General features: G+C 46.6%; 1 protein-coding gene across 1 annotated transcript in view; it reads right to left on the reverse strand.

Annotated features, from left to right (window-relative positions):
• Positions 1–653: 653 nt before the first annotated feature.
• Positions 654–27294, reverse strand: part of ARID4A (AT-rich interaction domain 4A) — an 81401-nt gene continuing 54760 nt past the window's right edge. Inside the window, exons 21-25 of the mRNA XM_072986835.2 lie at positions 25935–27062; positions 23384–23488; positions 20532–20744; positions 17148–17294; positions 654–2716 (exon numbers count right to left, since the gene is read on the reverse strand). Of these exons, the coding sequence (XP_072842936.2) occupies positions 2613–2716; positions 17148–17294; positions 20532–20744; positions 23384–23488; positions 25935–27062 (1697 nt within the window). The 3' untranslated portion in view covers positions 654–2612. The remainder of the gene's footprint in view (positions 2717–17147; positions 17295–20531; positions 20745–23383; positions 23489–25934; positions 27063–27294) is intronic.

Raw genomic sequence — 27294 nt, forward strand, 5'->3', positions numbered from 1 at the left:
CCAACACATTTGATCTTCTGCAGAAACGTCCTGTGGCAGTTCATACCATGCACCAGCCTTTACGCCAAGTAATACATGGACACAAATCTGATTTTAGAAATAGTAGTACTCAACCCTTTGGGTGAGTGAGGAATACTTTGGTCCGTGGAGACAATTTTTCTTGATGTCAAGGTGGCGATCCGTGAACAAAAAAACCATCAAAGATAGATCTCTGGAGCGAAACAGCTAAACAAGACTACTAGAGGTCTTGCATTTCGTTTTCACCATTCTAGCTTCCACATTACTATATAAACGTGTGTCTACTGTGGTGTATCAGAAGTAGTGATGCTCTACAGTTTGAGAAAGCTTATGTGAAATACATTTGTTAGTCTTTCAGGTGCTACAAAAGTACTTTTTGTTTTTACTACCACAAAGCAGCACAACTATTTGGAGAACTGATCCAGCTGACACGAGGAGAGAGGATTTTCATAAATTCCTCCTTTCAGGGTTCCCCTAAATCTTAGTATTAGTTGGGGGGGGGCACAGAGGAATAACTCGAATCATCTTCCTCATTTAGTAGGGTCTGCTGGCACAAACACTAGTCCATGAATTGGAAAAGCAGGGCTGATTCAAAATAATAATGGGAAAATTAAGCATGATACATGTGACCCACATTTTTACTGTAATGATAATTTCTTTTATTATTAAATATATAACTGAGTTAGCTCTGAAGCATCTTTACATCACAATATGAAGCCATATGTTTCTTCTGTTCGGACATGATGGCAGGTTTACAAAATCACTTAAAAATAAAATAAAGCCTATGTTTAAAAACATAACCTTTATTAATGCTCTCCACTGAGCTTCATTTACATCATACACTGAAATAGCTCTGCTTAAGAAAAGGACAGAAAAAGTGCATTTTTACAAGAGTACTTTTTCCTTTAGTCTCTATGAATATGGAAGGAACTGGAATCACAAGCTGACAGTGGTAAAATGAAACGGTAAAGAGGCCGTCTTTCATTTCATGACTCTCTTTCCCAAGTCTTGCAGTTGAGACTTTCAGATTGTGAACTTTATCTAGATTTTCAGGATAGTAATAATCTGTCTTATAACTCTACACCATATTAACAAGGAAAAAGGCATAAAACCCCTTTTCAATGTACAAAGGTGAACTTTTTAAAAAAATTGATTAAAAAATCACTTTATACACAATGCGTTATGCAAACCGCCTTAAATACATGGTTTTGGGAAAGTTATTTACAAGCTCAAGACTGTGGGACAATCCACAGCCAAAGCAGTAAAGTTTAACCCTTGGATGATACAGATCAACTTTGGCAGATACAAGACTAGCTTCAGTAAAACAGCAAATGAAGACGTGTGACAAGCACTGTAATGGCAACCCAAGAAAAACGGTTTCCTTAAGAGTCAACAGAAGTATTAGGACTGCCAAAGTTCTCAAGACAGGATAAAGTTTAATCCAGATGCCAGATTAGTTTTACACTGAAAAGTTGAACAGATTAAACCACTCCCATATGCAGGTATGGCTGAAACCTCCTATATATGGCAGGGTTTCATTGTTTTTTTCAAGTGACAGGTATATTTTACCGAAAGAGTGAACCTAACGGATTTTTTTTCTTCCCAATTTTATTTTATTTTTTAAAAAACACATAAAAATACAACATCCAATGTCTGAATAAATATATTTAACAAGTTGCAAGATACCTTATTTTACACAAAAAATCTGCTTTAGAAATCTTGTTAAATAACTTCATTGTTATATATTTTATTTTTTTGCCTTTTTGTAACAAAATAAAAACTCTGAAATTACATAGAAAAGAAGACAAAATACTTTTGTCAAGGGATAAGATAGTCCACTGAAAACCTATTCACAATTCCACTGTAAACATTAAACATTAAAATATTTGCATAATCATGTGCTCAAAAATCCTATAAAAAAGTGGAAGACTCATTACAATGGTAGTTTCCAGTCAACTACACTTCCTTTCACAATACATTTTGTCCAATTTACACCTTTAAAATTGGGCACGTTGCTGAATACACACTTTGGCAGGTCTGTATTGCAAGTGCTTCTTCAAAATAATAATATTAAAAATAAAACAATGGGACTCTTACTCAGGATTAAGATACAGCTTGGTGAAAAAAAAGTGCAGCAATAGCATTTTGATGAACCTGTTCAGATGCCGGGTTGGTGTGCTCGCTCCCCGTTTTTCATTCTTTTTTTTTTAAAGCAAATTTCCTTATAGCACCCAAAAGCTTAATTAGACATTTGTGTCTCCAGATTTCATTAAGTGCCCTTTTTCTGTTTTAAATAAAAAAAAAAAACCTTGAAAAGCACCAAGACAGAGATGTGTCTAAGTGCACACAATACACCTTGCCAATTAATTTAATTAATCCCCACAACGGAAGTTTTTGTTTTTTTAAAAAAGAGAAAAATCCTGAATGACAATATGGAGGAGAGGGGCGCAAAGGAGAAGAGACAGACACAGTCCAGCAGTGGAAGAGTATACAGAATATACTGGGCAATGTCAAACCAGCTGAGTACTTTCTACGGTAGGTCAGGATTTCTGTCCATGAGAGCAACTTGCTGCACAAGGCAGAGAAGACCAGTATCACCTGCATTCAACAGCGAGCACGTTCTGTGGAGGCGAGGACGACGTCGGACTCATTCCAGTGTCTGAAGAAGCAGAGGACATGGAAGCTCCTGTGTGGGACACTGCAAAATACAGGGAGAGAACATTCATTCATTCAAAATATTTTTATCCCACCTTTGCCTTAAAAGGGACCCGAGGCGGCTTACACCATTAAAAAAAGGCAATTATTTAAAAGCTAAAACCAGTATGAAAAACGGAAATAAAATCAATACTAAACACATTTAAAACAATGGAGCACAACAATCCATTTTAAAAACCCTTTCAGACCCCACTCGCTAAGGAAAAGCCTGATGGAAGAGAAAGTTTGACTTCAAAGTTTTAATGCTTACTTTATAAGGCCCTAAACGGTTTAGGACCTCAATATTTGGCGGAACGCCTGCTCCCACCAAGATCTACCCGGATCACCCGTGCGAGTCAGGAGGTTAAGCTGAGGAGCCTGACGCCGAGGGAGGCCCGTAAGGAAAAGACACGAAATCAGGCCTTCTCGGCAGTGGCTCCTCGCCTCTGGAACAACCTCCCTCTGGAGATTCTGGGTACCTTTAAAAGCCAACTAAAAACACGGATATTCAGGCCTTCCCTCCTGTCAATACTTGATTTTTCTTTTATTCTTTCTTTCTTTATTACTTATTCTATTTTTGTATTGTAATTTGTTACTGGTTGTCTTATGTAATAGTCTTGTGTTGTTCTTCTTCGTGGCCTCTGTGAATGCACACTAATGGGTTAAATCTGCACTTGTGCAGAGGCCTCGGAATATTCTAGAGCTTAAAGTAACACTTTTGGCTCCGCCCCCCAGGACCTCATGGTCCGCCCGCCCTAACAGTTACCTCAGTTCCATTTTTTCCGCTGCTGCAGTTAGGTCTCCTGGCTAGAGCTCCGTGAAATTATTGGAAATTCCTGGAAAATATTTGGCTCCTGTTCGATTCTTCATTAAGGAAAGTACAAAGACTTTATTATTTAGGAGGGGAGGTGTGCGTTTTGGCCCTTTGCGAGGGTTTTCCCTCTTTCCACCTCCCTTCCCCCCTTCCCCCCCCCCCTTGGACTGTTCCCAGGCCTCCAAGGCTTCCTCATCTCCCAGGGTTACTTTTAAAAGCTGCATTGCCTTGGAGAGTCGCACAAAAATCTTTGTGTATGCATTGAAGCGGCCTCTGCGTCCGCAGAACCCGACCCTTTACCTCATATATAACCTAGGGAAAAGAGTAAAGCCTCTAAAACTAAGGCCAAACCCTTAGTTTTATAACCACCGACCCCTCATTCTTCGGCTATTCCTAGCCTGCCACCACAGGCTTCCCTGTCCTTGCCTGTCCTCACTCCTCAGTCTCCTGTTGAGTTTCTTTCCTAGGGCTCTTCGCCTCCATCTTCACCGCCGTCGTCAGTCCTGCTTCCTCCTACTCCGGAATTATCCCTGCAACATCCTCTCCGAAAAACAAGAAGGTGAAAGCGAAGCATTTGGCGCCATCTTTAGAGATTCCCGGTCTCCGAGCCACTCGGGACCGAAGGTCTCACCCCACGGGGCTCGACATCTTCGCCCCAATAAAGCAAAGAAGCATGCGCCTAAAGAGGACTTGCGAAAAACAAGAAGGCGAAAACGAAGCATTTGGCGCCATCTTTTAGAGATTCCCGGTCTCCGAGCCACTCGGGACCGAAGGTCTCACCCCACGGGGCTCGACATCTTCGCCCCAATGAAGCTAAAGAGCATGCGCCTGAAGAGGACTTGCAACCGCTCAAGCTCTCTAAGAGCTATTTGAGACGTTGGAGGCAGCAAATGCAAAAGCTGTATTATCCGCGTCTGCTATACAGCCTTGCTGCGGAAGCTTCATCCTCCGAGTCCTCCGAGTCCTCATCGGAATCCTCCAATGAGAGTTCGACATCGTCGGTACCGTCCTTCCCTGATATCAGGAGGAAGAGGCACCGATCGGTACCGAGGGAACCTCCGTTACTGGAGATGCCTGAACATCTATGGACCTCCCAGGTCCCGATACTCCCGCGGGCTCCGGTACCAAAGAAAGAGATCATTTCCTGATACCAAAAGACATAAGAAGAGATGGTACCATGAAGCCTCCCTGGTACAGGAGGTTAAAACATGCTGGTACCATGCCTTGGTACCAAGCGGAAGGCTAAAACATGCCGGTACCAGGGGATTAAAACATGCTGGTACCATGCCTTGGTACCAAGCAGAAGGCTAAAACATGCTGGTACCAGGAGGTCAAAACATGCTGGTACCATGCCTTGGTACCAAGCGGAAGGCTAAAACATGCTGGTACCAGGGGATTAAAACATGCTGGTACCATGCCTTGGTACCAAGCAGAAAGTTAAAACAGGCTGGTACCAGGAGGTTAAAACATACTGGTACCATGCCTTGGTACCAAGCAGAAGGCTAAAACATGCTGGTACCAGGGGATTAAAACATGCTGGTACCATGCCTTGGTACCAAGCGGAAGGTTAAAACAGGCTGGTACCAGGAGGTTAAAAAAAGAGGTTACTTACCTGTAACTTTGGTTCTTCGAGTGGTACTCTGTGAATTCACACTAATGGGTTAATCTGCGCTTGCGCAGAAGGCCTCGGAACATTCTAGAGCTTAAAGTAACACTTTTGGCTCCGCCCCCCCAGGACCTCATGGTCCGCCCGCCCTAACAGCCATTCAGTTCCCCAAATTCCGCTGCTGCTCTAAAGGCGAGACAGTCGTGACGGAAAGCGGGGAGGACGGGCGGGCCGTGTGAATTCACAGAGTACCACTCGAAGAACCAAAGTTACAGGTAAGTAACCTCTTTTTCTTCTTCGTGGACTCTGTGAAATCACACTAATGGGTGACTAGCAAGCTTACCTCTGGAAGGAGGAGGGAAACGTCACGGCAGCACAGCCGACAGGACAGCCCGGCCAAACCTGGCATCCTCCTTGGCTCGCAGGTCGAGTCGGTAGTGGGATGCAAACGTGGAAGGCGTGGACCACGTGGCGGCTTTACAAACGTCTTGTAGTGGGACTCCACGGAGGAAGGCTGTGGAGGCCGCAACAGCCCTGGTAGAATGGGCGCGAACAGATGCCGGTAGAGGCTTCTTGGCCAGTTCATAGGCAAGACGGATGACCTGAACTATCCATCTGGATACAGTTTGCGGGGACACTTCACGACCCCTATGGGGTGGCTGGTAAGAGACAAACAGGCGCTTGGAGAGGCGGAACGAAGAAGTCCTTTGAACGTAGAAGGCTAACGCCCGACGAACGTCGAGTAGATGGAGGGATTTCTCAACCGGAGAAGAAGGTTGGGGAAAGAAGGTTGGCAGGACTATAGGCTGCTTGACATGAAAATCCGTGGCGACTTTGGGCAGAAAGGACACGTCAGGGTACAAGACCACCTTGTCTCGGAAGAATTGCAAGAAAGGTGGGTCGGTCCTCAGGGCAGCCAATTCAGAGGCCCTTCTGGCTGACGTAATAGCTACCAAGAAGACGACTTTAAGGGTAAGGAGGCGTTCCGAAACCGTGGCGAGCGGCTCAAATGGTGGTTTTGAGAGACAGTTCAAAACGGTATGGAGGGACCATTGAGGAATAGGATTAATTGTAGGTGGACGCAGGCGTACAACGCCTCGAAGAAAACGTTTGATCTTCGTGTGTCTGAATAACAGAGCACTGTCCGTCTCTGGTGGTTGATGGGCTATGATGGCGGAAAGGTACACCTTCAGGGTGGAATGAGACAGGTTCATCTGGAAAAGGTAAGCCAGAAACTGTAGCACAGCATGGAGCGTAGTGGGCGACGCGGGCAGTTGGTGAGAAGCGGTGAACTTCAGGAAGGCCTTCCACTTGCTCCCGTATAGGGTGTCAGTGGACGGTTTACGACAATGAGAGAGGACGTGAGCTACCGTGGGACTATCCTCCAGGCGGTGAGGTGAAGTGACTGCACGTCCGGGTGGTAAGTTGTCCCTTCGTTCTGGGTGAGCAGGTGCGGAAGGTAAGGTAACCTGACGTACTCCGTCGCCCTCGACATGAGCCTCGCGAACCACGGTTGGCGCGGCCAAAACGGAGCAATCAGAATGGCATTCGCATTGTCGTCGCAAACTTTCACCAGTGTTCTCAGTAGGAGAGGAAACGGTGGAAACATGTAGAGAAGGCGGTTGCTCCATGCCACCATCAGAGCATCGCCGTGCGAATTCGGACCGTGACCGCCCCTGGAGAAGAAGATGGGGCATTTGGTGTTGAGGTGAGTGGCGAACGCATCCACCACGGGAGTTCCCCATCGCTCGCAGAGTGTTAGGAACACCGCATGGTCCAGTACCCATTCGTGCATGGTAACAGCAGTCCTGCTGAGCCGATCCGCAAGTATGTTGTCGTGAGTAGAGATGTATACGGCGGATGGGAAGACATGATGTTGGAGACACCACTCCCATAGCTGAACAGCAAGATACAGGAGGGAGAAAGAATGGGTACCGCCCTGTTTGTTGACATACGCGACCGCCGTCGTGTTGTCCGAAACAACCTGAAGGGCTGTGCCCCTGATGATGGGCAGAAAAGCCCGGCAGGCCTTGAAGATGGCGAGAAGTTCCCGATTGTTGATGTGGAGGGCAAGCTCCTTTGGAGACCATCGGTCGTGGACTTGCAGGCCGCAACAATGGGCACCCCAGCCGATGTCGCTGGCATCCGTCGTGATGCGAGTTTGTAGGGCAATGGGAGCAAAGGGGCGTCCCATAAACAGATTGGCCGGGTTGAGCCACCACTTCAGCTGCTCCGACAACTCCCTGGACACCAAGAGTCTCTTTTTGGGGAAGTCCCAGAGGGGATTGAAGAGTGACAGGAGCCACACTTGCAGCGAACGAAGCTTCAGTCTCGCATGAGGGATGACGGAAGTGGTGGAGGCCATAAGGCCCAGTAGCCTCTGAGCAGTGTGAGCGGTGACATGATGGAGAGGGCGGAATTTCTTGATGAGAACAGCCATCTTCCGCGCCCTTTCCACAGGTAGAAATGCTCGGCCGGCGCGGGCATCGAGAGTGGCGCCTATGTAGGAGGCAACAGGCGAGGGAACAAGGACAGACTTCTTGTAGTTTACCTGCAGCCCAAGAGTTTTGAGAAGGTGGAGCACGGTAAGAGTGTGTCGCTCCGCCTGAAGTCTGGAGTGTGCAACCAGTAGCCAGTCGTCGATGTATGGAAAGACGGCTATGCCCCGTGTTCTCAGGAAAGCTGCCACCGGGGCCATACACTTCGTAAAGACTCTGGGCGCGGTGGAAAGTCCAAAAGGCAGAGCGGAGAATTCGTAACATCTTGACCCCAGCGAAAAACGCAGGAAGCGACGATGGTCGTGCCTGATATTTATGTGGAAGTAGGCGTCGCTGAGGTCTATGACGACGAACCAGTCGCCCTGTCGCAAGAGAGGCAGAATCCTTTCCAAGGTCACCATCCGGAAACGACGATAGGCAATGAATTTGTTGAGACGCCTGAGGTCCAAAATAGGACGGAAAGAGTCGTCCCGCTTTGTCACCAGAAAATATCTGGAGAAAAAACCAGGATTGGCAGGATTTGGAAACACCCTGGTTATTGCATGCTTTCGTAACAGGGTGGTTACTTCTTGCTTTAGAGGGTCGGATGGGGGGGTAAGAACTAGACGGGGGGGAGGCGTCTCCAAAAATTCTATCGCGTAACCGCGAGCGATGATAGAAAGGACCCACTTGTCTGAAGTGATGGTAAGCCAACTGGAGAGGAAAGGGGACAAGCGGGTGGCGTAGGAAGGAGAGAAAATGGCTGTAGAGCAGTCAAAGGCCCTGTTTATTCTTACGGTCGACCTTTTTGAAGGTGGCACGTGTCCTGTGTCGTTGGTCATGTCTAGTGGTGTAGCCGGAAGAAGGAGAATACCTTTGCTTGTAGGGATAGGATTTCCCTGGCTGCATAGCCGGGGGAAAAGATGGGCGCTTCCATGGGTAGCGTTGTTTGTAGAACGGTTGAGCAGCATAGGATCTGGCAGCCTTTTTAGCTTCATGGAGACCCTTCAGGATCTCGTCCGTCTTGGGATCAAAAAGACCCGAGCCGTCAAAGGGAAGGTCAAGGATACGGGCCTTGGAGTCTTCAGGAATGGCTGCGGACTTAAGCCACGCCTGCCGCCTCATGGCAATACCCGTCATTAAATTACGGGATGCAGCATCCAAGATGTGACGAACCGTGACCCGTTCCTGACGAATGAGTTGTGATGCCTCCTGGTGAAGAGAGAGACCTCTCGGTTGCAGCTCATCAGGTGCAGCTTGTAGGGATGGTAAAGCTAAGTCCCATAAGTGTTGGTGGTACGCCGCCATAGCGGCAACATAGTTGGCAGCTCTCACGATTAGAGACGAGAAGGCATATGAACGCCGACCAAATATGTCCATTTTCCTCCCATCCTTGTTATTGGGGGATGCGGCTGATGCAGGCCGAAACTTAGACTGGGCGACGTCCACAATAAGGGAATTGGGAGTAGGGTGTTTTACAAGGAAATCCAGTTCAGATCCCTGAATCCGGTATAAGTTCTCGACCCGTCTGGACATTTGAGGGGTAGAACAAGGTTTGTCCCAAGGTTGCTTTAGGGTGCGCAACAGTGAAGGGATGAATGCTAGACGCATGGGTAGGTTCTGATCCTCATCAATATCGCCGTATACCTTGTCGGGGACCGTTTCCGGCGGACGTTCGACAGGGAGTTCCAAAGCGGAGGCTATTCTATGTATCAGTTGAGAATAGCTAGGGAAATCGGCCGCAGGAGAAACCGGGTTCTTATCAATGATGGCAGAGTCCGGAGTGTTATCATTAGGAGCCGAAGTATCCGAAAAAGAGCATTCGGAGGAGGAGTCCTCGGGATGATCAGAAGGGAGGGACGGGGGGAGCGGGAGTTCCGGCATGGGAAAAACGGGGGCCGGTATCGACTTGTCTCTGCGTTTAGAGCGCTTCTTGCCCCTCGGTCCGGTATCGGTACCGTGCTCGGTACCGTGTCCTGTACCGTGCCCGGTATCGGGATCGGTATCGGTATCGAGGAGATCCAATTGAAAAGAGTCCGAGTCAGAGGAAACGTGGCGGCGCTTCTTCTTGCGCGGTTTCGGCGGTACCGTGTCGCGATGCCGCTTCGGTTTAGGTGGCGCCGCGTCGGTACCGAGAGGCGCGGTACCGGCTCCGGTATCGGTGGTGGTACGACGTGGTATACCGGTCGGTATGGTCTGTTGCTCTGCCTTCCGTAAGGAGGAAGGTCCTCCCGGTATCGGTTTAGACCCTTTGGCTCCGATATCGTAAGGGGACGGTACCGAGTGGGCGTGTCGTCGTCTACCCCTATCGGTATCGCGGGCCGACGGTACCGACGGTACCGAAGAAGCGGAGGAGACCGACGAGGAGGATGAGGAGTCGGATGAGGAACTCCGCGTAGCGAGGCTGTAAAGAAGCCGCGGGTCATAGAGCTTTTGCATCTGCTTCCGCCATTTTCTCAAATAGCTCTTGGAAAGCTTGAGCGGAGCGGTTTTGTCCTCCATAGCCTCCTGCCTCTTACGTTTCTTGGGGCGAGAATGTCGAGCCCCGTGGGGGGAGACCTTCGGTCCCGAGGGGCTCGGAGACCGGGAATCTCTAGAGGCTGTTTCCAAATGCTTCGTCTTGGCTCTCTTCTTCCTAGGGGATGGGAAGAAGGGTATATCCGGCGTATCGGTCGGCGGTGGTAAGGATGGTGGAGAAGAAGCTACCGACGACGCCTGGGAGTGAATCTCAATAGGAGATTGCGGAGTAAGAGCAGGCAGGGAAGGCGACGGTTGGAGCTGAGGCGTGGCCGCCGGAGACGGCGGGGGAGGAATGGCGGCCGTGGCCTGGCTCTTAGGAGGCTTGGATTTTTTAGAAACCTTCTGGGTAGACGTAGCTGACTTGCCATTAGCCCTAGTTTTAGGGCCAGGTGCAGGAGCTGAATCTGCAGGCGCAGAGGACGCTGCCATAGCAGGTGCGGTGAGGGATTTCTCCCAGAGCGCTGCCCGGAGACGTTGCTCTCTAAGTCTTAGGCCTTGCCGGGTAAAACGTTCACAATGGCGACAAGTCTGGGGGATATGGGACTCCCCAAGACAAAATAAACAGTAACGATGGCCGTCTGTGGAAGGGATCTTTTTAGAACAGGCGGCACAGCTTTTAAAAGTAACTTTAGGTGAAGATGGTGCCTTGGAGGCCATAAAAGAGAAAAAGGCGGGAAAACAGTCCAAGAAATAAGGGGGGAAAAAAAAGGGGGTAGGGGAGCGAGGGAAGCCCTCAGAAACAGTCCAAAAACTCCCCTAATAATAAAATGAAGTAAGTACTTCCCTTGAAGCAAGAAAAGCGGAGCCAAAACTCAGGAATCTTCCAGATCTTTCCAATCCTTCACGGAGCTCTAGCTAGGAGACCTAACTGCAGCAGCGGAAAAAATGGAACTGAATGGCTGTTAGGGCGGGCGGACCATGAGGTCCTGGGGGGGCGGAGCCAAAAGTGTTACTTTAAGCTCTAGAATGTTCCGAGGCCTTCTGCGCAAGCGCAGATTAACCCATTAGTGTGATTTCACAGAGTCCACGAAGAAGAACATGCTGGTACCATGCCTTGGTACCAAGCGGAAGGCTAAAACTTGCTGGTACCAGGGGATTAAAACATGCTGGTACCATGCCTTGGTACCAAGCAGAAGGCTAAAACATGCTGGTACCAGGGGATTAAAACATGCTGATACCATGCCTTGGTACCAAGCGGAAGGTTAAAACAGGCTGGTACCAGGAGGTTAAAACATGCTGGTACCATGCCTTGGTACCAAGCGGAAGGCTAAAACTTGCTGGTACCAGGGGATTAAAACATGCTGGTACCATGCCTTGGTACCAAGCAGAAGGCTAAAACATGCTGGTACCAGGGGATTAAAACATGCTGATACCATGCCTTGGTACCAAGCGGAAGGTTAAAACTTGCTGGTACCAGGAGGTTAAAACATGCTGGTACCATGCCTTGGTACCAAGCAAAAGGCTAAAACATGCTGGTACCAGGAGGTCAAAACATGCTGGTACCATGCCTTCGTACCAAGCGCAAGGCTAAAACATGCTGGTACCAGGGGATTAAAACATGCTGATACCATGCCTTGGTACCAAGCAGAAAGTTAAAACAGGCTGGTACCAGGAGGTCAAAACATGCTGGTACCATGCCTTGGTACCAAGCAGAAGGCTAAAACATGCTGGTACCAGGGGATTAAAACATGCTGGTACCATGCCTTGGTACCAAGCGAAAGGTTAAAACAGGCTGGTACCAGGAGGTTAAAACATGGTGGTACCATGCCTTGGTACCAAGCGGAAGGCTAAAACTTGCTGGTACCAGGGGATTAAAACATGCTGGTACCATGCCTTGGTACCAAGCGGAAGGCTAAAACTTGCTGGTACCAGGGGATTAAAACATGCTGGTACCATGCCTTGGTACCAAGCGGAAGGCTAAAACGTGCTGGTACCAGGAGGTTAAAACGTGCTGGTACCATGCCTTGGTACCAAGCGGAAGGCTAAAACATGCTGGTACCAGGGGATTAAAACATGCTGGTACCATGCCTTGGTACCAAGCGGAAGGCTAAAACTTGCTGGTACCAGGAGGTTAAAACGTGCTGGTACCATGCTACGGTACCAAGCGGAAGACAAACAATATATGCCCAGAAGAAACGCCTGGTACTGAGGAAGTATTCTTAAGGAAGATACTGAATACTGATGATATGAGGAAGGATACTGAAAAAGAAACCAGAAGTCCTTTTTCACTTCTGATGCTCCACTTTCTTTTACTTCCCATGACTCTGACTCTGAGTCTTCTGACTCCATGGCACCAGACCACTCCTAACCTGACCCTGCCAGACTCTGATATTTGTGATGGCTTTCCTCCATCCCTCATTTCCGAATTTCATTCATGTTCTAACATGATACAGAGAATCGATAAGGCTCTTGATTTAACAGTGCATCAACTTCAAACAGGGTCTGATAAGGTTTATGCAGATATTGATGAGGAATCAGTGCCTTCCCTGTGCTTGTCCCTTATCCCATCTTTATTCTGCTTGCTTCAGTAGACCTGGGAAAAGCCCTTCTCTGTCCCTAAAATGTCCAGGCTTGTAGAAAATCTGTACAAGACCTATGGTACCAATACAGATTTTTAACTAGGCATCCTCCTCCTTATGTGGATGTGGACGCCACACAAGCCAGATCACGCTCGAGATCTACCACACCGAGCAGCGAGGAGGTGAGAAAGCTCATCTACATGGCAGCTATGGGCGCCTACCATGTCAGCCTCTCTAACTGTGCACTACCCTCTCTTCAGGCAGCCCCAGCAGCATTTAATCCGAAAGGGCTTGCTCTCCATTAAGACGCCATGTCCCTCACTCAGCAAGAGAGTGTGATAGCGCATCACATTATCGAGGCCACCTCCAAACAACTCATGACTGGGGTAACCTTGCAAAGACACGATTGGCTAAGTTCAGCCAACATTTATGATTATGTCAGATTTGGAATAGGGGACTTGCTCTTTGATGGCTCTAGGTTATTCGATCCCTAGATGGCCTTCAAAGAATGAGGAAAACAGCATGGTCGTACAACGTTCAGCCTTATAGATCTCCGTTCTCTCTAGGAAGGCCCATTTTAGAGTTCACCGCCTTGCCATTCAGCTCTCGACGGCGCCTCGAGTATTCACATAGGGGCCGTATTGGAATCTTGGCCGGCAAGAGCTTTTCCTTTCCCAGAATAGCATGGTTTAAATTTGTTCCCTGATATGTTGCTCCCCTCCGTTGTCTTGGATCACAGCCCATCAGGCCCAAAATCTTCGGGGACTCATGATTTCCACCACATCTGTCATAAAGCCCGCGAGGCTCAAGAGGCAGTCCCTACAGCCCTGGCATCTGCCCTGTTTAACCCCATGAAAAATACGCCCTACATATGCCTCCAGATTACTTATGAGCTTGCACACCAACCCTGCTGGTAATCAACCCAGAAGACTTGGCCCTGGAAAGACTGTTTGCTCCACTCCTACCTACCTCGAGAATCACGACAGACTCCAGTCTGGTCGGATGGGACCCCACTGTACCAGTCTTCATATCTACGACACCTGGTCAGTGAAGTAAAACTTTCTCTTTTTAAAAAAATTTTGGAATTGCTGTCCATCTTCAAAGCATTTCAGGCGCTCCTAACTCTCAACCTAGGCATGGCTGTCCAAGTTACTACGGATAATGCAACAGCAATGTACTACATCAACAAACAGGGAGGCACCCATTCTCTTCCTCTACTGTACCTGACTGTTCAGTTTTGGGAGTAGTGTCTAGAATTCCACATCTTTCTGTCTGCTATGCACATCTCCGCCCAGGACTTCACATGGGCAGACCATCTGAGCAGGCAAACATACCAAATACAAGAGTGATCTCTGGATCATTGCACATTCATCAGAATCTGCAAGAGATTTTTTTTTTTTTTTGGTTCCTCCCTGCCATAGATGCCCTTGCAATTGAGGTGAACAGCTAGTGTGCCATCTATCTTTCACGGCCTGGACTAGGGGTAAACTCTCAAGGAGACGCCCTCATGGTGCCCTGTAAGGGCTGCTTCATGTACATGTTCCCTCCAATACCTCTCCTACTGTGCATAATAGTGAAGATATGACATGACAATGCCACCGTGATCCTCATAGCTCCATACTGACCCATACGGCTGTGGTTCACAACACTGCTGACAATGTCATCAGGCTCCCTGAGACCCCCGTCTATTCCTCATCTTCTGACCCAGAATCAAGGGAAAACGTACCGTCCAGGTCTACAAGCTCTTCACCTCATGGCATGGAGAATTCCTCCTCAATAAACTCCATATTATCACACTCCCGGAAGCCCTCTACCAATCAATTCTATTTCTGCAATTGGCTGGCACTTACCAAAATTACTACTCGCTACCCTAAATGAAGAGGTTTTCCCATGGTACAGCAAACCTTTACCCTCCATGGGGCCAGTCTATACCACAGTGGACTCTTCACACTGTCCTGAGTGCCTCTCGTATTCATCGTTTGAGCCACTGACCACAATTGCTGGACATTTGTTGACTTTCAAGGTTATTTCTTAGTTGCAGTTACTTCCAGTAGCACTTCAGGTGGATCCTCCCTTCCTACTTTGTCACCTGGACAAAGTTATCCTGTTCCCAGATGTCTCCTTCATATCTAAAGTTTCTACTGAGTTTCATGTTCGGCCGCCTATCAGTCTGCCCACTTTCTTTCCTAACTGCCTACAGATGTAGAGAGGTTTCTTCACCTGCTAGATGTTTGCAGAGCATTATCGTTCTATGTTTGCAGGGCTGTTTTCCCCCCGCAAATCTAGTCACCTGCGCCCGGTGAATGCTCATTTTACCGGAACTTTGGCTACTTCTACAGCTTTTCCTCAAACACCTGCACAGCTGACATTTGGCCCACTTCGTCAGCCTTCATCTTTCACTATCGCCTGAATCTGCGGGCCAAGGAGGATGTCATTTTTGGACGGGCGGTCCTGTCTGCTGTTTTGCCGTGACGTCCCTCCTCCTATCAGAGGCAAGCTTGCTAATCACCCATTAGTGTGCATTCACAGAGGCCACGAAGAAGAAAGAAAGGTTACTTACCTGTAACTCTGGTTCTTCGAGTGGTCCTCTGTGAATTCACACGTCCCGCCCGTCCTCCCCTCTTTCCGTCACGGCTGTCTCACCTTAGAGCAGCAGCGGAATTTGGGGAACTGAGGTAACTGTTAGGGCGGGCGGACCATGAGGTCCTGGGGGGCGGAGCCAAAAGTGTTACTTTAAGCTCTAGAATATTCCGAGGCCTCTGCACAAGTGCAGATTTAACCCATTAGTGTGAATTCACAGAGGACCACTCGAAGAACCAGAGTTACAGGTAAGTAACCTTTCTTTTTATTGTATGTATGTCATACTGGAAGCCGTCTAGAGTGGTTGTATAGATACAAATCAAATAAATAAATCAAATAAATCAAATAAATAAATAAATAAAGATCTGTCATGGTTGTTCTGGGTTTTTCGGGCCTGTACAGGTTGCTGTCCTCTGAAGATGCCGGCCACAGAGACTGGCGTAATGTCAGGAAGAACAACCTTCAGAACACGGCCAAAGAGCCCAAAAAACCCAGAACAACCATTAGATCCCGGCCGTGAAAGCCTTCGCGAATATAAAGATCTGTCACCTGCCTGCGGAAGGACAGCAAAGAGGGAACCAGTCTGACTTCCCACGGGAGGGAGTTCCAGAGTCTGGGAGCAACCACAGAGAAGGCCCCTCTCTTGTGGCCCCACCAAGTGCATCTGTTTGGGTATTGGGAAAGGTCTCCCCTGATGATCTTAATGCCCGGGTAGGCTCACACAGGGAGATGAAGTTCTTGGCAGCTTGGCCCATGCTGTTTAGGGCTTTACAGGTTAAGACCAGCACTATGACTTGGGCATGGAAATAAATCAGCAGCCACAAAACACCTTCTTTTATCGGTATCGTTGACTGCTGCCTTGAATACTTGAAACTTTTTCACAACAAGCTTTCCTGGCCTTTGTGGTCTTTCTATAAGTGGAGTCACCAATACAGGGATGAACAATTCTTGGCTTCCATGGCCTTATTTCCCCCCCCCCCACAACTCCCTCTCCTGATCCAATAGGTGCTGCACAAGCCCCCAAATGTGAAAGATTTAGAGCAGCCCCTTCAAATTTCCAAAACACTCTTTCTGGGCGAGTTGGGGGATGGAATTGCAGGGCCTTGTTTCCCATTTAAACTGCTATTCCTGAAGGATTCCAGAAAAGGATGTTTCTCTACCCCCTAAAGTAGGAGTCGCCAACCTTTTTCACCCCGTGGACCGGCTGGAGAAGACAAGGCACCCCCTAAGCTCATGGACATGTGCAAACGAGTGAGTCCGAATGAGCATGTGTGCACACACAAACAGTGGTGCAGCACTTATGCACACTCATTCACTAATGATAGTGTGGCACTTATGCGGGTTGCGTGCGCACTTGTGCACATGCACAGACAATGGTGCAGTACTCAGACGGGTACACAGAGCATGCACAAATCAGCTCTGCGGGGTTGAGCGCATGCACAGAAGTCTGTCTCCGTTGCCCGGTTTGGCTCAGGTCACAGACCAGCATTGGGCCACGGACTGGGGGTCGGAGACTGCTGCCCTAAAATGTAAAACAAAATAAAAATTGGAAAAAAAACATATATTGGGAGGATGCACGAGCAAGATGAGGTGTGTTCGGATCACGGGGTTGAAAAAGAGCCTCAGGAACCACCATTTCACCAGTCCTTGCTTTAATGCCCAACGAGTGTGACCCCCCAGCTTGCGTCACAGTAGCAAAAAAATGCAGCAACAGCTGCAAACAGCCTTGTGGTCACCCTTGAGAGCTGCAGAAGAAATACTCTGCCAGTGCAGCACCAACTTTCCCTTTCAATTATTTGCATGTGGACTAAACCCAGTACTGAAAGAGACAGCCCACATTCGCATCAAGGAAAAGGAACAACACCAGACTTCTGACAAGCCCACAGTCACAAGCCCCCCCTTCACAAGACTGGACTTGCCTTCTCGGTCCTTCTTTTTCAATCGTTTCCTTCTCCTGTCTATAGTGGCAACTTCTGACTTCAGAGACATGTAATATTTCCTGATTTCCTGCAGTTTTTCTTGAAGAAAGGAGATCCGCTCCGTGCTGCTCATGTTGTCTAATTCATCTTTAAAAAACAAAACAAAACAAATGACAGTGTTATAAAAATTAAGGAAACTGAGACTTTTTATTCACTAGAAATGACAGGGACAAGTGCGATGTGATGTAGGAAGCAGAGGACATAAAACAGAACAGCTTATTCCATCAGGGGATGTCATGCTCAACACAGGTGACCAAATATGTAAAGAGGTGCCTATTTAAAAGCGCTCTCTCTCTCTTGTTCTTCACTGAAAGCTGATTTTTTTTTCATAGTAACCGAAACGTTTGCCACAATCTTCCTCTATTATTCAAGCACCATCTATCCATCTATGAATGCCTGCCTGCATGAATAAATACATGACATATTTATACCACCCCACTGTGAAAATCCACTACTCTATCCGATTGTACAATCAGAAATCAACCCACACCACCCTCCAGAAACAAAGAAAAAGGAAACAAACAAACAAACACTCCAACTAATGACTAAATGATAATGACTACCATTTAAGATAAAAATCTAAGCCATGAGTCAAATCATTTAGCTAAGAGGAAGAATGTCCATAAATGCTTCTTTAATTAATTTGGTTTTTTTTTTTTTACACTAGCTTCTTGGAAGTCTGGAGGGAAGGGGGGCCCTGCTGAATCTCCACTGGGAGGCAGTTCCAGAGTGATGGGCTGCCACCAAGAAGGCCCGGTTTCTCACAGAAACCCTCTCTTCCGAGTCAGCAGCCAGTCTGTCCTGAGGAAAAGTTATATTCTAGACCCTGTATCTGATCAATCTTGAGAACAAGCAGTTCTCCCCCCCAAAAAAAAATATTATTGCATGGAAGCATTTCACACAACCTAGCAACGTGGCTTAAATCTAGTGGCTTGGAAGCACAGCCAGAGGTTTGTACGGGCAGCTGTCTTCCCAGTGCCTTTCTAGAAACAACGCCTCAGACGTTCTGTCCTCCAAAGGGAATCATCCATGCAAACACAACCTGCATGGTACGTTATATAAGTCAGCTGGTGAAACAGGTATAGTGCATCACAGCCTACACAATCTCTCAAGGATCTTAAACACACTATGATATTTAAAAATTCAACTAAAATCAGTAGAGATTTCTCCTAAAATAAAAGTTTTGCGTATTCTCCTTTGACGAGTAAATCTGCCATGGAAACTTTACACGCGGCCGTGGACCTTGCGTGGTAGCGAAGGCATGTATTTACCTTTTACCTTCTTTTACATTGGGCTCAAGTTTACCTTGAGCCCAATATAAAAGAAGGTCGGAAGTGGTGGGAGTTCCTGAATGAAGTTTACCCACTGTTTCCTTCTGAGCTACTACACAGTTGCATCTCCCAATAAACTAAAAACCTCTGGATAAACATTTACACTCACTGAAAGCTCAGTAAGTGGAAGACCTACCCGAAATTCCCTTCTGCAAAAGGAAAAGCAGCAACTGTCAAGATCCAAGAGGACTGCCCACATGCTCTATTGCTCTGTGTCAAGAGACTGGGAAATGGGGGGATAATGGTTTCAGTTGCCTTTGAAACACAGACTTGCAAGCTTCTGCTAGAAGGGATAGCCTATACCAGTGGTGGTGGACCTTCTTGAGCCCGAGTGCCCAAACGGCAACACAAAACCAAATTATTTATTTTGAAGTGCCAACACTGCAATTAAACCTGAATACTGAGGTTTTAGTTTAGAAAAAACAACTCATGTCGTTCACACATTTTGTCGGTCTGGTTCTTTATTGATTCCTCCAACTGACTACTCTTTTAGAAAAAAGTCAAGTGCAAAATGCTACATTGAATTAAATGCACCCTATTTATAAAGCTTATTATGTACATTGAAATCCTGGACTTGTTTCCTCCAAAGTAATCCACCCTCAGAAAAGCAGCTATATATAGGAGTGCAAACTTTGAAAGTGTATACCTACATTTTATACACTATGTAAAGTGTATACAGTAGACATTTAAGTTATTTGAAATTTAGTGTTTGAAACGAGTTTTAAAGATATCATGACTTGTCCGAAAGACAAGTAAAGCAAATTAAGTGTGGACTTTCACTAGAAGCTAAAATAACCAAACAAAGGGTACTGTACTACAGTGGCATCATAAGAGTATCGTGATCTCTAAAAGAACAGATTTATATCCAAGTGCCGGATTTACAAGTGCCGCAACCAAGGAAGGTAGCAGGGAGAGGTGGCTGTTGATCGATCGTGCAGTTTGAGGTTTGGTTGCGAGGGGTGGGGGCAGCGCTCTGCTTGCGTGCCAAGGGAGAGGTCTCCGCGTGCCAGCTGTGGCACTCGTGCCGTAGGTTCGCCATCACTGGCCTAGACAGAGGAGAAGCTGCCTGTTAACTAGAAGGTTTGGCTAGCTGGGACTCATTGATGTGAGAAGGAATTTCTAAGATCATAAAACACTCCTGGCCAAACTCTCTCCTGGTACCAGGCTAATTAGTGAGATCTGGTTTGACTTGAGAAGAAGGGAGGGGAAAAGAGTGAAGTTACTTCAGCAAAATATTCCCTTCTGTATGTTTCGGAGTGAGTTTGGCTGGTGGAATACACTCAAAAGGTCTGGAAAGGTGGACGATAGGTATAAAAATAACATGGAGAACATGTTCAGTTTAACTTAGTTTCTCTGTGGAGAATGCTATGCTCACCTGCTGTTTTGCTGATTCATACTCTGCATATGCTCTGGAACTATGCTGAAGTAGTTTTGAATAGTTAGTTTTCTTATTTTTTGTGGTAACTGTTCTGGAACTGCCTTAGCCTCAAACCTTTTGGGATGTTTATTTGCTTCCTGACTGCCGTTGAACATTTTGGAACTAATTTTTGAAATTGCTTGTGACTTGTTTTCTGAATTTTTGCAACATCTTTAATAAAATATTTAAAAAATCTGACCACTGTTTGGTTAACTCTGAGAAGAAGAGGGCTTGCTGGGACTAAAGAATTTGTACCTCATACCCCTAACTGGATCATGTACATTCTGTGAATATTTTGGTATTCCTATCTGGCAGTGTTGGAATGCAAGTTAAAGCGTGCAACCTTGTGAATTTTGGTAATTCCCTGGAGCACTGGGAATTGTGGTGACACAAGAGCATTGGGAGTGGAGCCGACTCGAAGATTTTCCCAGCCATCAGCATGTTGATACACCCGACCTAACACCCAGAGCTTCTCCACACTAGGAAAGTCTGGGTAGTGTTTGTGAGGTCCTCTGTCTCTGCCATAATGTTGACACTTCATTTCCTTTCCACGGGTATCCTATACGAAGCACTTACTGAGCTGGACATTCCACTTATACACTCTTGGGGAAACATTCTGATGATTCTTCTCCCTTTGCTTGTCTTTATCCCCATCTTTGATATTTGGAGATGCTACTCTTGCAGGCGATCTAGTCAGCTTCTGTGGCTTGGACACACCCATGTGTTTGACTGGAGTACATTTGCTGGAACTGTCTAGGGCAGGAAGATCCTCACTATCACTACTTTGACCTGAAACAAGACAATGTTTTGGGTTAGCCTGTGCACACAGCCAGCATATTAAATGGTAAGAAATATCGAGATCAGAGCATCCATACCCCCCACGCACATATATTAGATGGCCTTTATACAGCCATGTTTAACTGTGCTTCACTTACATGATTTCAAAAGCTTACAGCAGTACTGCAAGACAAGTCAATCTTGTCCCCATACTGTGCAAGTGACTTTAAGAACTAAGAGAAGCTAAAAGAATAGTTGGTTCCTCATATGCTTTCTGTCTTTTTTACCTACATAAATGTTAGCATTTATTTGTCCTCAGTGTGGAAGGAATGGTCACTCTCGAATTGGCCTCCTCAGCCACACTTAGACGTTGTTCCAAGTCCTTCATACAGAGCACGTTACCATAGTCTCTCGAGACTGAAAGATGCCTAATCAAACGTCAGCAACCAAAAGCACATGAATTGCAGACAGCAGTTCAAGCTCTTCAGTCACCCTAACTTTAATAATAATAATAATAATAATAATAATAATAATAATAATAATAATAATAATAATAATAATAATAATAATAATAATAATAATAATAATAATAATAATAATAATAATAATAATAATAATTTATTTTATTTTATTTTATTTTATTTATACCCCGCCTATCTGGCCCGCCGGACCACTCTAGGCGGCTTCCAAATATAAAATCAAATAATAAAACATAGACAAATACATAATACTCAAACAAGAACAGCAGTAAAGATAAAAAGGAAAAGTAAGAAAAAATCAAGAGTTGGCTGGAGGGAAGGCCTGAATAAACAGCCATGTTTTTAATTGGGTTTTAAAGGTGCCCAGCGTGGGGGCCGCGCGAATCGCCGGAGGAAGATTGTTCCAGAGGCGAGGAGCCACCGCCGAGAAGGCCCAGTTTTGTGTCTTCTCCTTCCGGGCCTCTCTCGGCATCAGGCTCCTCAGCCTCACCTCCTGACTCGCGCGGGTAATCCGGGTAGACCTTGGTGAGAGGAGGCGTTCCGCCAAATATCGAGGTCCTAAACCATTTAGGGCCTTATAAGTAAGCATTAAAACTTTGAAGTTGACACGGAAACAGATGGGCAGCCAATGCAATGCGGCCAGCGTTGGAGAGATGTGTTGATATTTTCTCACTCCTGTAAGGAGCCTGGCCGCCGCATTCTGCACCACCTGAAGTTTCCGTGTCAGCCTCAAAGGCAGCCCCACGTAGAGCGCGTTACAGTGATCTAATCTTGAGATTACGAGCGCATGCACCAAGGTAGTGAGTGCCCCCATGTCGAGATAGGGTCGCAGCCGGGCAATCCGCCAAAGATGGAAAAATGCGGTGCGGACTACCGACGCCACCTGAGTTTCCATGGCGAGCGTCGGGTCCAAATATATGCCGAGGCTGCGGACACCACTCTTCGCGGCCAAGGTGGTCCCCCCAAATGTGAGAGAGCCACCCAAGCCACCTACCACGGGGGCACCCACCCTCAGAACTTCCGTCTTATCCGGATTCAGCCTCAGTCCGTTCTCCTGCATCCATTGCAGTACAGCCCCCAGGCAACGCTGAAGGGAAAGGACAGCATCACCATCATCATCATCATCACCATCATCATCATCATCATCATCATCATCATCATCATCATCATAATTTATTGTCATTGTAAGTATATACACATACAACGAAATTCACAGACACCCAGAGACCAGACACATGCACACACATAAAATTCCCCAAACACTCCCCACCCACTAAAAGTCCCCCACTAAAAATACAAACATCTACACCACAGGCCAAGTAACACAGTCCAACTAATTAACTAATTAACATACACTGGCATGAATAACAGTGGATCTTTTGGCTTAAATGAAGAGTTTAGGATATTGCACTTGAAAAGTTACTTATAAGGCATCAAAGCAGAGCAGAAATAAACTTCTAATACATGTGAAGTCCATGACATGCTCCTGACCGTTATACTGCACTCATCTTAAGTACACTGCAGGAAACAAGGGTTCCTTCACTGTGACCTTTTCATTGTGGACACACACTATTAATGGTTCATCCATTTAACTCACCCAGTCAGACTGGGGCTTCCTGGATGAATTCATGCAGTCCCTCCATGTATCACCAGTGGAAGCCTCTCAGACTAATAAGTAGTGTGTGTGGACCGCATACAGGAACCACTGGTCTAAATATGAGCCATTTGTACATCCCTCAACTAAAAGGTGCAACACAAATCCCATGATTTCATGAGCAGCAGCTGGTTTCTTCGGCCTTGCTTTCCCTTGGATACAGGACACCATCCTCTGCACAAGCAAACAGTCTATAACTGGTAGCCACTTCTGGGGAAAGGGAGGCTAAGAACCTACATAGGCTTGCAAAATTCAATTTGTATCCGCAGGGACAGAGTACAACGATACAGCTGTGAAGAAGACACGATCATTGAACTGTTAAATCTCATGTCATTGAAACAAAAACAGTCCTCTGCTCCCTATTTAAAAAGTCAGAAACACATAGCAGCGCAACTGTGGGCTTACCGATGTTCTCTACTTTGGCTCTACAAGGGGGTAAGCAAACAGGCAAAGTATCTGTTGATACAGAATGAATTATTACAAGAACGTACGTTCCTTCCTGAAAAAGGCACACGTACCTGTTCCATTTTTTTCATTTTTGGCTACAGTGCTTGCTCGTTTTGGGGTACGCTTTTGCTTCTTTGCTACTGAGTTGCTGATATGGTCACCGGGCCTCTTTTGACCTGACAGTAAAAGAAAGAACAATGGTTAGTTATTTAATAGTCTTTAATGACATGCTACTGCAAATTGTCACTCTATTCCACAAGTGCCAAGATAGGAAAGAAGCACAAAGGTCCAAAAATGGAAACCAAAACACAGTGGCTGAAATCCTGTTGTTCAGCGTAGTAAGTGTACTAGAGGAAGGCCCACTGAATCAGTGGGAATCTGGTAAGTCAAGTCCTCCTAGGTTCCATGAATTCAAATGGCCTTTTGCAACTCAATCACCTGAATGTAAGTGTGACTCGCTACACTAAGCAACAGGATTTCAGCCCCAATGGGTGGCAAGCAGACACTAAAGCCAAAGTTACTGCAGAGGGAAAATTTAACGTAGATCTGCCCAAGGGAAAGGCCACAGTGTTCCACCGCAGAGGAAGCAAGAAGAGAGATGTAATATAATAAACCTTGTGGTGTCACCATCTGCTAGTCATCAGATATGCAACAGGAGAAGCATGCAGGGCACATAGAAGCAAGTGAAAAAGACTTTCCATCACAGGATGGTAATGAGAATTGTATATTGAAAGCAGAGAAATCCAAATTCAAAATAGTGGAGAGGAGAGGGGAAAATTCTGCAGCGAAGTATTCAACATTCTATTTTCTTATTCACAGTCTCCACGAACGGCTTTCTTGCCTGCAGGGATGAGAGTGCCTCACATACTAAGAGTCACTACCTTCTAGGACCCTCTTGCTTAGGATTGATCAATTTTGAGATTTCTTTTGGGGCTCCCCAAATATTTGTTATTTTGATGCCTAAGTTAAAGGTAAAGGTAAAGGTTCCCCTTGACAATTTTTGTCCAGTCGTGTTCGACTCTAGGGGGCGGTGCTCATCCCCGTTTCCAAGCCATAGAGCCAGCGTTTTGTCCGAAGACAATCTTCCATGGTCACATGGCCAGTGCGACTTAGACACAGAACGCTGTTACCTTCCCACTGAGGTGGTACCTATTTATCTACTTGCATTTGCATGATTTCGAACTGCTAGGTTGGCGGGAGCTGGGACAAGCGACGGGCGCTCACTCCGTCGCGTGGATTCGATCTTACGACTGCTTGGTCTTCTGACCCTGCAGCACAGGCTTCTGCGGGTGCGAATCTGCAAACGGCAGCTTGCTTGCAGAAAGCTCTCCTCTCCTCACTATCTTTCACCCCCTCAGCTACAGGGTTCTCATCCACTGTCGGCAAATCAGACAGATGTACACACAAAGCCTTTCGGTATGATCACCTGTATGACTACAAACTGCAATTCTCCCCAGCACAAATTCTTAGGCAGTTAAATTGGCACAATCAACCCCCAAATGTTCAGGGCAAAAATACAAGGCAAGGAGGAGTAGTGAGAACAGTAATAGTAGTTATACTAACAACCATCACAGTGACAACACAAATAAATCTCAGGAAGGGAAAGTCGTTGAGGTTGCGGGGGCGAAGGGGCTGGGCCTAAACGCTGTAGAACAGTTCGAAAATAAAGGACAAAACAGACAGCGGCTGAAAGGGAATGCAACGGCTAGAGCACACCATGCTACAAGATTTTTTCTGCAGGTTCTGTGTGTCCTTTATGCTGTGCAGCTGCATCCCTCAGTTGGGTTAGCTCCCTCTAGCAAAGCACGAGAGAGCAGGCAGCAACTGGAGGCAGACAAGGAGAGGTGGCCGTTGTCATTTCTGAGGAAATGAGCGTTTGTACAGCTCTTGATCAGTACTTACATAATTTGTTAATTCAAGGACAGACAGCGTAGCACTGAGACCGGCATCCATTTCGTTTTTCATATATATAACAGACATCCACAATTCAGTGCACCTCTATGATGCAGTTTAGTTTTTTTAGATATATAATAGAGATCCACAATCTTGGTCAGTGTTTACTTCTCTTCAAAGGGAAAAAGGGGTGGGGAAGAGCATACGGTTGACCTTGTTCTGGGCCTCCAGAATCTAGAATACAGTCATAATCCATCACTCACTCCTCATCCTAATTCAGGATTTGGTATCTGTGCAAAGAGGCTTGCTTTACTGCGCCACACTTTCAAGGGCTCCCCCATCCCTACACTGAATTTTAGCTTGGGACCTGGGGAATCCCTGCCAGCTGTGCTGAGCTTCAAACGTGCTTCAAGAGACTCTGAAGGACAAGCTGAGCCCGTCACGACTTCCTGTGGTTGGAGAACATTTGCCACAGCTGTCGGAGCTGCAGAATCCTGGCAGCAGACGCCCACATGGCTGCCGATTTCTAAGCTGCAACTAATGCCAATACGGGCTACTGTTCACTGTTTGGATGGGGTAAGCATCCACAAAACATGAAGAGTTTCTGAGGCAGCCCTTGGAAAGCCACATCTTAAATAGGGATTAACTTTGCTCCTCAGCCTGCAGTTGTTTTCCCCATCACATTGACTTCAAGTCCTTTTTTTTTTAAACTTGGAAGGCAAGACTTACCCTTCTCTCCCATCTCCCTTTCTGGGACGGCCACGCTCCCGTTGCTTGAAGTGGTGCAAGCGTCAAACCCGTTGGCAGACTCGCTTTCACAGAGGCCTTCCTGAGACTCCTCAGCCACACTGTCTACCTCAATGGTGATGTCGCTTTCGCTTTTGATGCTGTGGGACTCGTCCTGGCTGAGGGCGAGAGGTGAGGCCGCAGAGAAGCCCGGCTGCATCACCGGAGGCAAGGCAGGGGGGTTCGGAGCGGGATGGCTGGCATCTTGTTTACCCATGAGAAAGCTTTCCGGCAGGCTCTTGTCCTTCTCATCAAGGTCATCCAAGTCCACCTCGTGACAAAGGAGGTTTTCTGGCCCAATCTGAGGCATGGCGTCATCTTCATCTTTCAACAGGGCGTTCTGATGGGCCTCAGAGGAACTATCGGAATGCTCACCTCCCTGAACTTGAAGGCGCTGATCCGATTCTGCCACCAAGGATGGCATTTCCTCGTTCTCATTTCCGAGGGACTCCTCAGCCCTGACGTCCTTACATTCTTCTGTCCCAGAACATTCATGCGTTCTTCTGTCATTCACAATATTTGGCACATCTATTTCGTTCTCCGGTCGCCCTCGTTTGTCCGGGGATGGTTGTTCTATCATCTTCCTTTTCAAAAGTTTCCTATCTTTTGCAAAAGGATCCGTTTCATTTTCAAAACTGGTGCTTAAACATTTGCTGTCCAAAGTGGACGTATCTAATCTCTCGGATTCTCCAAGATGTTCATTTACCTCTTCCTGGGTTAGTGTTGCGATTTTTACATTCTCTAGGGAGGACTCTCTTGTTCTGTTCCTCCTCCCTTTTCCTTTAGGCGATTTTTCTATCTCTCTCTTCAGGTCTTCTCCGTGATCGTTCTTGTTGCCAAAAAGATGACCTGCTTCTTCGGCTTCTTCGGTGTCTAACTTCAGTGCTTCTGAAGTAGGGACTTGATTCCTGTCATTGTCTTTCAGCACCTGTGAGATCCGTGGGATCTCTACACCAGATTTCTCAGCTGTTCGTTTCTCATATTTTCCTTGTTCAGAATGGGCTGGGGAGAACTCTTCATTTAGATTTTTTTCAGAAGTTTCCTCGGCATCACTGTCAGATGAAACAGAGTCTACCAAAACATAAACAGCAAAGAATAATCAAGGAATAATGTCAGACAAAATCCAGAGAAACACTGTTCACATAAAACTACAGAAAGTATGGGCTAGGTTCCATTTCCATGTGTCTGTTCTTACAAAGGTGCATGAAGTTATAAATCACAACTTTTCTCCCCCTGCTAATAGAAGAATAATGGAGAATGCTCCTCATTCCTTGGAAGAATATACTCATGTGATTGGATATGA

Source organism: Pogona vitticeps, chromosome 1 (assembly GCF_051106095.1).
Source record: "Pogona vitticeps strain Pit_001003342236 chromosome 1, PviZW2.1, whole genome shotgun sequence".
Taxonomy (NCBI): domain Eukaryota; kingdom Metazoa; phylum Chordata; class Lepidosauria; order Squamata; family Agamidae; genus Pogona; species Pogona vitticeps.